This window comes from Opisthocomus hoazin, chromosome 20 (assembly GCF_030867145.1).
Source record: "Opisthocomus hoazin isolate bOpiHoa1 chromosome 20, bOpiHoa1.hap1, whole genome shotgun sequence".
Lineage (NCBI taxonomy): Eukaryota > Metazoa > Chordata > Aves > Opisthocomiformes > Opisthocomidae > Opisthocomus > Opisthocomus hoazin.
Window position 1 is genome coordinate 12,626,938 of NC_134433.1, and position 13,869 is coordinate 12,640,806.

The 13,869-nt window shown below is 43.9% G+C and overlaps 1 protein-coding gene across 2 annotated transcripts in view; it reads left to right on the forward strand.

The window, feature by feature from the left end:
- GOSR1 (golgi SNAP receptor complex member 1) overlaps window positions 1-13,869 on the forward strand; it is a 36,681-nt gene extending 22,812 nt beyond the window's left edge. For both annotated transcript variants that reach the window (XM_075440361.1, XM_075440362.1), the window contains exons 8-9: window positions 10,202-10,284; window positions 11,590-13,869. In XM_075440361.1, coding sequence (XP_075296476.1) covers window positions 10,202-10,284; window positions 11,590-11,714 — 208 coding nt within the window. In that variant the 3' untranslated portion in view covers window positions 11,715-13,869. The remainder of the gene's footprint in view (window positions 1-10,201; window positions 10,285-11,589) is intronic.

Below are 13,869 nucleotides of genomic sequence, written 5' to 3' on the forward strand. Positions count from 1 at the left end.
TGTAGTTTTTCATGTAGAGTGTGACAAGTTCTTACGATTTTCTTGTAATACTGCTTCTGAGGCAGGCTGATTCCTCCATGTTTGTACATTAACAGATTGGACTACTCCACTTCCACTCTGAAGCCAGACCAAAACCATAGATTTAATTAAAAAAAAAAATCCTTATATATTTGGGGTATTTCTTTAGGTTAATAATTAAGGTTCAAAAGAAGGGAGAAATTCACTTGCATTGAATCTTGACTTTACAGAATGGAAAGGCATGAATTCGGTTTTTCAGTCACAGCTCTTTTCAGAAGAGCTTTGCCAGAGTGTCTAGGCAAAATCACTTGCATTTCTGGGAAATGGTCCTTTTGTTTTCATCTTGGGCTTCATCAAAGGGCACAATAATCTTTAAAGTAATTTGAAAGATTGTGTGTGTGTACATATGCATATATATACACACACACGTATATAGATATGAATATATACATACATATGTATACACAAAGAATAAGTGATATAAGCAGAATTGTTGCCAATTTAAAACTAGAGGTTGCATTTCTATGCAGAGTCACAGAGTCCATTCCCTTAATCATAGACGTTGTCATGAATTTAAATGAGCAAGTATGATTCATGGAGTACAAGATGAAGCAGAAGCTTCAGTAATACATGAATTATTTCATTTTTAAAAACATGTCTTGTTCCTTTCGAGTTTTGTTTTAGTTCCTCATCAGTGTAGCTTTGACTGAGCTGTCTCAATGGGTGAAGCAAGGAGTTGGCTTTTTGGTACGTTTCGCTTGGTAACACACTGTGTGTATGTGACTTCTGTGTGGGGTGAGAACACCCGACAGCTTCAACATTGGTCTGGGTGAAACCACTTTGCTTCCAAGTCAAGCAGCATTAAAAGTGTATCTCTGTATTGTAGACTAGTTTGACCGTGATCATGGCTGGAAGCGTCTATTACTCTGTCCTTTTTTCATGCCAGTGAAAACTGCAAGGTGTGTACAAGTATCAGTTGTTTTACTTTTGCAGAGAATTCTAGGTGCTTGTGTACCCACAGCAGCGCTGAACATTCAAGGACAGACTTGAAATGTAAGTGAAATTTTGGGAAAATATGGCTGCAAGGACAGGAATTTGAGCTACTCCTGCTGATCTGTGGCAGAGACGAGTGGGCTCTTTGTGGCTGTGACCTCGGGCTTACCTAGAAGAGATTTCTCCAGCAGGGCAGCAATCTTTAATGTTGTACTTCAGCAGTGCTTTAGTATTAAATATAGAGAGCAGAATGCCATCTGGTTTTAGAAACTTGATTTACACCCAACTCTAGTAGTTCAAGCCAGTGCAGCGTCAAGAATAGTTCATGCTGGTTTCCAAAGGAACCGTTAAATCAGGGTCATCCTGATTCCAGTAAGAAGCGGTTAATCTTTTATCGTAAATGTTGTGTAGAATTCTCAAAACGTACAAAAAAGGTATTCTTGATCTGGAGAGATGACAGTGTCGAGTAACTAAATGGGGCCAATATTGTGAATGGGAAGAATATGATTAATTTTTTTAAAAATGCATTTGTCAGTGGAGAAATGGCAACAGTAAGACAATGAGCATATGTTAGGGATGGGAATGAAACCAAATCTGTCTAAGGAAGGATATGAGGAGGCTGCAATACTGAAGACTGTGCAAGACCAATCAGTGGACAGGTTCCCAGGAGCTGTGTGTTTTCTGGTAGTGCTTAAATTCAGTAGTCTCATTTACAGATATAAAGCTGAGGTAAACCAGCTCATGTTTTGAGTAATCAAATTATATGTGAAGAACAGTGCTTTTCACTTGGATTTTGGCTTGTTAATGGTAGCTCGAATCCAGTTAAACTCTTGTTCATGGATATCACAATTACATTTCATTACTAGACCATATTATATTAAAAATGGTAGTCACTACAATTACTTTTTTTCTTCAGAGCTCTTTAGTAAAACCTAGCCCATTGAGCTGATTTTTTCATAATACGGGGTAAAAGAAATTAAGAAGGTTCCAATCTTGTAATCTGTAAATTTAAACAGTTCTTTTTTTATGTGAAATGGACAGTTCCGCTCCTCAGATGTTAAAGTAGGAACTTTGTGTTCTGTGATAATCTGTAATCATTATTTCCAGAGGCATTTTGGGGATGTCTCAGGAACACTTTATATCCTGGCAGTCATCTTGTGTTTTCACTTCTGTAAATTAATGGATGTCTTAATGAGTCATTGGATGCATCTCATGAAAACATGTGGCTTAATTCAGGAGTGCTTTGAGAAATGCTGTATTAAAACTTCATCTGGACAATTATCAGGTCAGTGTGGGTGTGTAAGATACGATGCTGCAGGTTCCGGAGCAAGCTTGCCTGTGTACAGCTAGGAAATCTTTGTGTTTTCCTAAGTTGGTTCCTAGTAATTCAATATTTCCCAAGTGCTCTTCTCAATAGCGAATGTATTGTTTCTGCAAGCTTGTTGCTTTTTACTTTAGAAAGATAAAATACCTGTATGCTGAGTTGTAAAAATATATAATCTGTCAAATGTTGTATCTTCTCACATGTTATATGATTTGGTGTATTTACTGGTCTAATTTTGCAGCCCCTTTTTCAGCCCTTAATGTCACTGCTTTTTCTATAGTGGTACACAGCTGTTCATTCTCTGTTCAGAATGTCTGTTAGCACCTGCTCTTAGATGCTTTTCTTTGTATGCTCGTGCACTGTTGGGATAGGCAATGATGTGATTCTTTATTTCTCCTCCCTTCTAATTTTAACTTTCTTTTCTTGTAATTTTAGCCCTGAAAAGGCTGTCGTGTGTAACCCAATAAATCAGTTGCATTTGTGGGTTAGATGAGTTGGTACATCCACAGGACCAAGCACACGCGGTGTGCCGAGTGGCCGCACTGCACAAGCGAAGAGGAGAAGCTTTGTAGACTTTCATCTGTTCTTTTGGCAAAACCAAAGAGAGTTGGTTGATGGGTTCTGGCAACTCCATTATGAACCCCAAGGAGGCACTGCAAGCCCTGTTGCTTCCAGTTAGCCATGAGTTTCATTTTCACTTTGTGCTGATTTGGCACTTCTAAAGTATCAAAGGAAAAATGCTTGAAGGTTTTTAAGGTTTTTCTTAGTTCTGCCCATAAACTTGCCTTTTTTTTTTTTTTAATCTGATACTTCAAAACTTAGTATTAAAATGTTAAATCTGATCTTATAGAGCTGCTGACTGAAAATGTCAGGGTTGTGCCTACATGTAATCAAACTGTTTATATTCTCCTTATGACCGATAAACTCTCAAGTTTCCTAATGTATGTCCAAGTTTACCAGAACACTAATATAACCTTAAAATAATATATTGATCTGCTCTGTCAAGGCATGTTGTTCTATTTAAAAGGAATCGCTGTACAGAGCTTTTGAAAGAGTCTGTTCTGTGACCTGCAAGTTATGAGGGCCGTAGGCTGGCCCTTCTGTCACCTGTGTCTCGCCTGTGTCTCGCCTGTGTCTGTGTGATGATCTTCCCTTGCTTTCCAAGGTGTTCTGCTACTGCTAAAAACAAAATCATACTGCATATAACACTCGGGCTTTGGCTTGGTGACCTCTCAGTTTATGTGCAAAGCCAGAGCTGGAAAAGGCAGCCTCCACCTGAAGAGGTGGTAGCAGATTTTTTCCTTTTTTCTTTCTTTTTTTTTTTTCCTTAAAGTTTGCCTGAGACCTGATGGGAAGGCTGAAGATACTGTATCAAGGGCTACTTGAGATGGAGTAGGCTGATACAATGGAAGGGAGCCCAAAGGAACTGGCTGCTCAAAAAATGCTTTAGGGCTCATTGATCCAGGCTGTTTTCTTCTTGAAGATGTTTGTGAACTGTGATGCTGACCTGTCACTGCAAGTCTTGAAGGACACTTGGTAGGCTTGGCTCTGTGGGTTTTTGCCAGCTATTCTTGTGGTACTGGCTGTAGTGTCCTAGCAGGAAAGGCAGTGGCATATTGTATAATCCAGAGCTGCTCATTCAAGTGTTGTTTTGCTCAGAGAGAAACTTGAAATAAAGTGTGTGAAATGCTCTTTGTTATAAAAATGTCAGAAATGCCAGTTCTATGTTTTAATAAGTTTACAAACTAATTTTTGTGTGCGACTTTTCGTACCAGATTTACCTGGAAGGATACACTAAGGTGGATACAAGTCCTTTTTTTATCAGCTTCCAGTACTAAAATGCCAGGTCAACCTAAGTACTTTAGTACTAATATCAGGACAAATCATGTTTGAACATTTTGACGGTTACAGAAAGATAAGCCCAAAGCCTTGAAACCCGGCTGGATTCAGTGCAGAGCAGTGCTTGAGGACCAGATGTACTGAGCAAGTGCATTCGGAGAGTTCAGTAGTAAATATTAAGGCTTTGCGTCAAATGCAATGTCCAGTTCACCCTGCAGAGCTGGAGATTAATGTTGGGCTTGCACTGTGTGTTTCAGTGCTTTGTACCTGGCTCCCTCCTCAGAAATAATGCTCGTGTTAGCTGGGATTTTTGTATCGTGTTTGTATACAGACACAGAGTGGGAGAAAGCATAAAGTGCTCTGGAAAATGTAAATGTCCGTAGTGGGTAAAGAAGTGTTTTACATTTTCCTATGTGTTTGTTCTCCTCTGGCTTTAGACCCCGTTTCTCAGGTTTATATCTGTTGTGTTGTATTGTTCCACTTAACTTTTATTCTTCCACAACAATGTCCCTCCATATTTAAGGCTCACAAACTTGTCCAAGAACTGGTTTTAATTGTTGTTATTCATGTACATATAGTCCACAGCAATATAGGTGTCATTTTCTGAGTTACTATCCAGCCGTGTTGTATTTATGTCCTACTTTGTTTATTTTTTGAATGCATCCCAGCCAAGGAGAGCAGTATTTGTCATACTGTTCCTTCTTAAGCATCTCCAGAGCCTAAACTTTTATATACTGTTTCTTTAGATGTAAATGGGTCTGTGCAGTTTGTCTTGACAGAGCTATTGCATTCAGGGTAGCTACATGAAATGTTACCTGGGGCTACAAGTAGTAGCCTGCCCTTTCATTTTCCATCCTATGACTCTTTGTTTTACAAGCTGAAGAGAACCTTAAGGTAGAGAAAAATCTTTGTCAGCTGAGTGGGCATCGCTCTTCCAGGAGATATTCTAGCCATGGTTACCATCCGTGGTAAAGCTGTGGCTCGAAGGAGTGTGGGGACCCAGACGGAGGCCCCATGCAAGAACGCGGGTGTCCAGGTCTCTGGCTGCAGGGAGTGCCTGAGCCTGGCGCTTGTACCGGAGGACAGCAGAGACAACGGCTGTGTTCGGTGCGAGCAGGTGAATGACCTGCTCAGCCTGGTGGCAGAGCTGAAGGAGGAAGTGGAGAGGCTGAGGAGCATCCGGGAGTGTGAGAGGGAGATCGACTGGTGGAGCCGCACCCTGCCCTCCCTGAGGCAGCGGCAGCAGGAGGCGGCTCCACAGAAAGCAGAGAACCCCCATCCCTCTTGCCACCGAGCAGAAAGAGGGGGCCTAAGAGATGGGGGGGAATGGAAACAGGTCCCTGCTCGGGGGGGCAAGCGAATTTCCCCCCAGCCTCCCTCACCTGCTCAGTTGCCCTTAAGCAACAGGTATGGGGCTCTGGAATGTGAGGGACTGGCCACAGAGGATGTGGGTGAAGGTGAGGCTCCATCCAGGGGGTTGCCTAGAACGAGTCAGACAGCCCCACGTATTACAACTGCCTCAACTAAGAAAAAAAGGAGGGTCATTGTCATAGGTGATTCCCTTCTGAGGGGAACAGAGGGCCCGATCTGCCGACCGGACCCATCCCACAGGGAAGTCTGCTGCGTCCCTGGGGCCCGGGTTAGGGATGTTGCGAAGAAACTCCCTGGTCTGGTGCGGCCTTCTGATTACTACCCCCTCTTGGTAATGCAGGTTGGCGGAGACGAGGTAGCAGAAAGAAGTGCCAAGGCCATCAAAAGGGACTTCAGGGCACTGGGGCGACTGGTTGAGGGATCAGGGGCGCAGGTGGTGTTTTCCTCCATCCCATCAGTGGCAGGGGACAGCACTGAAAGGGGCAGGAAAACTCACCTGGTTAACAGGTGGCTCAGGGACTGGTGCCATCGGTCAAATTTTGGCTTTTTTGATCATGGGGAGGTATACACAGCACCGGGCCTGCTGGCAACAAGTGGAGTTCAGCTATCACAAAGGGGGAAAAGAATTCTTGGCCACGAGCTGGCGGGGCTCATTGAGAGGGCTTTAAACTAGGTTTGAAGGGGGAAGGGGATATTGCCCAGCTCACTAGGGATGAGCCTAGGCTTAGAGTGCCAAGGCCAGGGGTGAGATTGACAGCCCAGCTCAAGTGTGTTTACACCAATGCACGTAGTATGGCCAATAAACAGGAGGAGCTGGAAGCCATTATACAGCAGGACGGCTACGACTTGGTCGCCATCACAGAAACGTGGTGGGACAACTCGCATGACTGGCATGCTGTCATAGATGGCTACAGACTCTTTAGGAAAGACAGACCAACAAGGAGAGGTGGGGGAGTTGCTCTATATGTGAGGCAGCAACTGGAATGCATGGAGCTTGGCCTGGGGGCAAGTGAAGAAGGAGTTGAAAGCTTGTGGGTTAGAATTAAGGGACAGGCTCACACGGGTGACATTACGGTGGGTGTATACTACAGGCCACCCAACCAGGAGGAGGAGGTTGATGAAGCCTTCTACAGGCAGCTGCAAGCAGCCTCACAGTCACAGGCTCTGGTTCTCATGGGGGACTTCAACCACCCTGACATCAGCTGGGAAGACCATACAGCTAGGCAGGTGCAATCCAGGAGGTTCCTACAGAGCATCGATGATAACTTTCTGATGCAAGTGGTGGAGGAACCAACAAGGAAAGGCGCGCTGCTGGACCTTGTGTTAACAAACAAGGAGGGACTGGTGGAGGACGTGAAGGTTGGAGGTAGACTCAGCTGCAGTGACCATGAAATGGTCGAGTTCAGGATCCTGCGTGGAGGAAGCAGGGCGATAAGCAGGATCAAAACCCTGGACCTCAGGAGGGCTGACTTTGGCCTCTTCAAGGAGCTACTGGGAGGAATCCCGTGGGCCAGGGCTCTCGAAGGCAGGGGGGTCCATGAGTGCTGGTCGCTTTTTAAATAACACTTCTTCCATGCACAGGAGCAATGCATCCCCCTGAGAAAGAAATTTAGCAAAGGAGGAAGGAGACCTGCATGGTTAAACAAGGAGCTTCTAGCGGAGATCAGGCAGAAGAGAAAGGTGCATGGCATGTGGAAAGAGGGACAGGCCACTTGGGAAGAGTACAGAAACGTAGTGAGAGCATGCAGGGATGCGACGAGGAAGGCCAAGGCTCACCTGGAATTGAAGCTGGCAAGGGATGTCAAAAACAACAAGAAGGGCTTCTTCAACTACATCAGCAGCAAAAGGAAGGCTAGGGACAATGTGGGGCCGCTGCTGAATGAGGCGGGTGTCCTGGTGACGGAGGATGCGGAGAAGGCAGAGCTACTGAATGCCTTCTTTGCTTCAGTCTTCAGTGCTAAGACTGGCCCTCAGGAATCCCAGGCCCCGGAGGTAAGAGAGGAAGCCTACAGAGAGGACGACTTTCCCTTGGTCGAGGAGGACTGTGTGAGGGATCGCTTAAGCGATCTGGATGTCCACAAATCCATGGGCCCCGATGGAATGCACCCACGAGTGCTGAGGGAGCTGGCGGATGTCATTGCTGAGCCACTCTCCATCATCTTTGAGAGGTCCTGGAGGACTGGAGAGGTGCCCGAGGACTGGAGAAAGGCCAATGTCACTCCAATCTTCAAAAAGGGCAAGAAGGAGGACCCAGGGAACTACAGGCCGGTCAGCCTCACCTCCATCCCGGGAAAGGTGATGGAGCAGCTTATCCTGGAGGCCATCATGAAGCAAGTGGAAGAAAAGAAGGTTATCAGGAGTAGTCAGCATGGATTCACCAAGGGGAAATCATGCCTGACCAATCTGATAGCTTTCTACGATGACATGACTGGCTGGGTAGACGAAGGGAGAGCTGTGGATGTTATCTACCTTGACTTCAGCAAGGCTTTCGACACAGTCTCCCATGATATCCTCCTGGGGAAGCTGAGGAAGTGTGGGCTGGATGAGTGGTCAGTGAAGTGGATAGAGAACTGGCTGAATGGCAGAACTCAGAGGGTTGTCATCAGCGGCGCTGAGTCTAGTTGGAGGCTGGTGACAAGTGGTGTCCCTCAGGGGTCAGTACTGGGCCCAGTCTTGTTTAACTTCTTCATCAACGACCTGGATGAAGAGTTAGAATGTACCCTCAGCAAGTTTGCTGACGACACCAAACTGGGAGGTGTGGTAGATACACCAGAAGGCTGTGCTGCCATTCAGCGTGACCTGGATAGGCTGGAGAGCTGGGCAGAGAGGAACCTGATGAGGTTCAACAAGGGCAAGTGCAGGGTCCTGCACCTGGGGAGGAACAACCTCATGCACCAGTACAGGCTTGGGGTGGACCTGCTGGAGAGCAGCTCTGCGGAGAGGGACCTGGGTGTCCTGGTGGACGACAGGTTAACTATGAGCCAGCAGTGTGCCCTGGCTGCCAAGAAGGCCAATGGGATCCTGGGGTGCATCAAGAAGAGTGTGGCCAGCAGGACAAGGGAGGTTCTCCTTCCCCTCTACACTGCCCTGGTGAGGCCTCATCTGGAGTACTGTGTCCAGTTCTGGGCTCCCCAGTTCAAGAAGGATGAAGAGCTACTGGAGAGAGTCCAGCGAAGGGCTACAAGGATGGTGAGGGGACTGGAGCATCTCCCCTACGAGGAGAGGTTGAGGGAACTGGGCTTGTTCAGCCTGAAGAAGAGAAGGCTGCGAGGGGACCTTATAAATGCCTACAAATATCTGAAGGGTGGGTGTCAGGAGGATGGGGCCAAGCTCTTTTCAGTGGTGCCCAGTGACAGGACAAGGGGCAATGGGCACAAACTGAGGCACAGGAAGTTCCGTCTGAACATGAGGAGGAACTTCTTCCCTCTGAGGGTGACGGAGCACTGGAACAGGCTGCCCAGGGAGGTTGTGGAGTCTCCTTCTCTGGAGATATTCAAGACCCGCCTGGACAAGGTCCTGTGCAACCTGCTGTAGGTGACCCTGCTTCGGCGGGGGGGTTGGACTAGATGACCCACAGAGGTCCCTTCCAACCCCTACTATTCTGTGATTCTGTGATTCTGAGTAGTTCTTCAAAATCTTCATTTCAGTGTCTTATTTTTAAGAGAATAGTTGCTTTTTTCCAACTTCCAGAATGTATTAAATTTGAAATCAGAAATTCTGTTCTATATTAACCTGTATTGTGTTCTTATATTTCGATAAAGTACATACAGCTGCACCATGTATTAGTAAAGAAACAGTGCGTGAAAACTTCTGTACCCATGGATGATATTCTTAATCAGGACCAAAGTTCAAAAATGTATTTTATCTGTGCTGTGTTGAGAGCATCATTTGATATGATTTCATTACGCACCAGCTCCCTCACCTCCAGCTTATGGAAGACAGTCAGGTTGGGCCTGCTGGGAAGAGACTTATGCAGGAGAATCCAAGCTTTGCTCACGTATCTGAAGTCCGAGGACAGTATTAATCTGGAGTCAAAGCAAGCAGCTCCCAACACTTCGTTGTGTTTAAGTGTCTTCAGAGACCTGGTGACTGTGTGTCCCAGCTCGGTTGTCCAGAAACCTTCTGTGTGAAGCTCCACGAGCTGTGTTGGGTCTCGGATAGCACTTCTGTCTCCTCTCAACCAGCACATTCGCTTTGTAAATTGATTTTTAATTGTGAGTCAGCTCTTACTTGCTTAATACTTCTGTAGCCATCATAGCCTGATGGCAGACAGGAAATTTCATATGCTCTCTAGAGTGAAAGCAAGTATGGGGCTTCTGCGATTAAACAAACTTCTAAATTTGAAACTGAAACCAGAAGAGTACCTTTAGGTTTGCTTGTAATGTAGTAGCATTTTCTGTTGGGGCTGGGGGAGATATGCCAAAACGCTGCCTGTTTCAAGAAATCACAGTGGTTTCAATTTTTAATGGCTTACATAAAAAGAGAAATCATTGAAGTGTAAAGGATAGAGATTAGTGGAAAAAATGTGGTTTCATTCATATTGCTTCACCTCATTCATTGTTCTCTAAAGAAGCGTTGCCTGCTTGCTTTCCTCTTGTTTTAGCTGTAGATTATTCTTAGCACCAACAACTTGATCCACTCTCTTTCTTTCTCCAGCATTGCCATGGCAACGAAAGAAAATATGACTTCGCAGAGAGGGATGTTGAAGTCAATACAAAGCAAGATGAATACCTTGGCTAGTATCCTTTCCTAAAAATTTGCGCTGCCAGTGCAGAAGAAGAGGTATAGTACAATTTTTCACTCTGTCATTTGGGGATCAAAACGCTTTGCGATGTCAGTGGCTGTATAACCTGTAGTGGTATTGTCATTAGTGAGAAACAGACTGTTTTTTTTTTACCAGTCTCACTTGATGATCTGACTGAAGCATCTTAATGATGAGTGTGGTGAATAGTTGGTTGTACTCAAATTGGAATACTGCATATAAATCAGTGTAGCTTAATTTTCAGTTCGAGATCTGCAGCAGCGTTTCATGGCCTTCCCTGCTATAGGTTTTCGTAGAAGTATAATTTCATTTTACTTCTTGCTTGTTGCATTCAAGACTGTCCAGAGCTGAAGCTTGGCATACATTGTTATGGTTTACAGCTAAGAATATTCACACCTGAGTATCCTCTCATCTGTCACAGTCTTGTAGATGTTAAGATTTTGGTTTGTTGATATCTCTTCATATTCTGTGCCCATGGTTAAAGAATGTGCCAGACTGTAGTCATGCATGTTGGTCATTTTCCCCCTTACTCCTTCCTTTCTGTCGTAAGGGCCCAAAGAACAACATTAGCATCATTTGATTAGACAGAGTACATCCTGAAGAGATGTATCTTGGTAAGCCATAAATTTTATTACAGTTCTTAGGAACTGGCAAGACCAAAAAAAAATTCAATAAGCTTTGGCCTTAAAAGATTCTTGGTTCCAAAGACATGAGGCTCTGAAGCTTATTATCTTTTTGGCAATTGTATTTTGTACGTTAAAAGACAGCTTTACATCTTTATGATTTTGCAGTAGGAGGAGTTTTTCCTTATGTGCTATACTTGAACAGAGCGTAGTCATGCAACGCGCATGGTGTGCTCAGTGAAATGCCTTTGGTTGCTCCCTTCACCAGTAACAGAATTTCATTAATTACATTCCATAGAAGTTTTGTATAGCTGTCCCATTTTTTTTTCATTCTAATTTAAACACAACTATTAAAAGTAACTAATCCTCACATATTTGAGATTAAAGTATATGAAATGCTGGTAATTTAGGTGAACAAGTACTGAATTCTGTCTAAACGTGAACCCCAAGCTGTTCTGTTCTCTCATTTCTCTGCGTGTGTGTTATTCGTGGAGTTGTAACCCTGCTAACTATCCAGCAGGTTTTTGTACTGCATCTGCTTTCTCCAGATGGGCGTAGCTCTGCATTTCTTGCAGTATTGGGATTTCCACGTACAGGCTTTGGGGCTTGTTAGCGAAGACGCAATTTGCTGATATGACCTTGACTCACACTCCTTAAAGATCGGTTTCCAGCAGTTAACAGCCTGATTCAAAGGATCAACCTTCGGAAACGACGAGATTCCCTCATCTTGGGTGGCATTATCGGCGTCTGTACCATCTTACTGCTCCTATATGCTTTTCATTGATGGATGTTCCCCCATGGACTGTGCTAAACTCATCACCACCATCCCTCCCCACCAGTCAAAGAAAAGTGAGGGGGGGAAGCGACAGACTTCAAACAGCCTGCTCGTCAGGGCTGGGAGTGTCAGCATGATGTCTAGAGCTTACGATGGTAGACTGCGACACTGGTTTTGGGCTGAAGCTGCAGTGTTTCTCCTTCCCTGTCGTACATCTTCCTTTGGTTAAATTTTGTGGGATTTGTTTGTCTTTAATTCCCTTTCTCACTGCAAGGTAAGTAAATATGGGACGCTTACCAGAACTGGTAGAACAGTTTCTGTGCTCAGCATCGCTGGGGACGTCTGTTGTTGGCTGGTAAGTGGAAAAAGATTGCTGCGCTTGCCTTGGGTGGAAACAGCAGGAAGCCTGGTTCCGCTGTAGGCCAAGCCCAGTACTGAACACTTTTGCCCTGTGAGAAGAATATTGCAGCTTTAAGCCGTCAGGTTGCTTTACTACTAAATACATGTTCTGTCGTTCTTTTTAACTCATGGTTGAGATACTAGTTATTTCTGCATAATTTGTGCTGTGAAAACTGTGCTTCACATGAATTCCTCAAAGAGAAAAAGAAAGAAGATTGTTCAGTTTACTTTTTGCACAGAATATGAATAAACTGCCCTCTGAGGAAGATTTGTAAGGTTTCTTGTGGCTTTAAAGGGACTAACAAGTCCCCGTTTGCAAAAAGGGAGCGCAGTGGCCTAGCAGCTGTTTACTGTAGTGTTCAGTCATCTGAAAAGTGACCAAACAGGAGTTCACCTAAAAGTAGTCTTTTGGGTGTAAATACTTTGATTTTGGCTGGCATCGTAAAGGTCTTTATAAAGACATGATAAGCAGTTTAAAAAGTCTATATTGTAAGTTAGATAAAGTTATTCTAATAGCATTAATATTTTTACACTGTAAGTAGGAGATAATCTAAACTGTCAGTTGGAAATGAAAATGATGGTGGTTATACCCGAGGCAGATATATCAGTGTGGAGAATTTTTGGACATAACTCCTTATAGTAAAAAGTTGAATGTATGAATAGTGGAACAAGTATTATTTACCATTATCGGGGGGGGGGGGGAGAGTTTTTTGTCCAGACATGCACCATAAATCCTGTTGTGTTTGTGTCTCTCACCAAAGCTGGTGTCAGGAATGGCTTTGATACTGCACATTCACAAATTACCAATTTTTCTGCTCTTTCAATAGCTCTTTTCCATCTGTCATATCGTCACCCAATAAATACCAACTGAAGCACTGAAATATCTTTCTAAGAACTTGGTTAACTCTCTTCACAATCAATTTGCAGTGTTCCTAACAGATTTCACATATGCCATTACCCACAAGGATCAAAGAGACTCCAGGTTCTCCTCTGGAGCAGAGTCTCGTGGGACGGACGCAATTTTTTACTGCTTTTTATAGTGTCTGTGAAGGACTGGTTGGAGGGAGCAGAGACTTGTGCCTGTGCAGTGTGCAAAACCACACTGTTGTGCCCGAAGTGTTTGTGTGGATTTGAAAGCCTACTGGCAGACTAATAACTTTGTGCTTAAAAAGTTGACAAAGACTTCTAATCAGTCATCTTGCCATTGGGATCAGAAAGCATTTGGAATTAATCCGTGTAAAACTGTGGGGCTTGTATTTTAAATAAAGGGTGATTATTTGGTTGATTTGGGAACATTCCTGGTTTGAAATGCAGTGTTTATTAAAGGGGGTTAATGAAACACCTTGATGGATAAAGGATGTTTATTAATGAATCTGCGTGTTGGGAGATCGAACCTCTTGTCCCTGATGCTTTTTTTTGATTCCACCGTCACACTAAGGGACCCTGATCAGCAGTCGTGCTTCTCTTTAGGATTTGTAGGATTTGGTTGCTATATAGTTGGCAATATAAGAGCTGCAGTACCGTAAATAAATTCATTTATTTAATCTTACCACAAGTCTTTTTACTGGACTTAATTGATTATTTGGTGCATATATTTAATCTTATTGTGTGAAAAAGCTGCTATGGAAAATATGTAGATGATAATAAATATGTAAACATAATTGATTTTTCATGTTATGAAAATGTTATGGAGGAACTGATATATTTTATTATAAAATAACGGAAATATGCTGAATTATCTCTGATAAAGCTTTACTGGAAATTG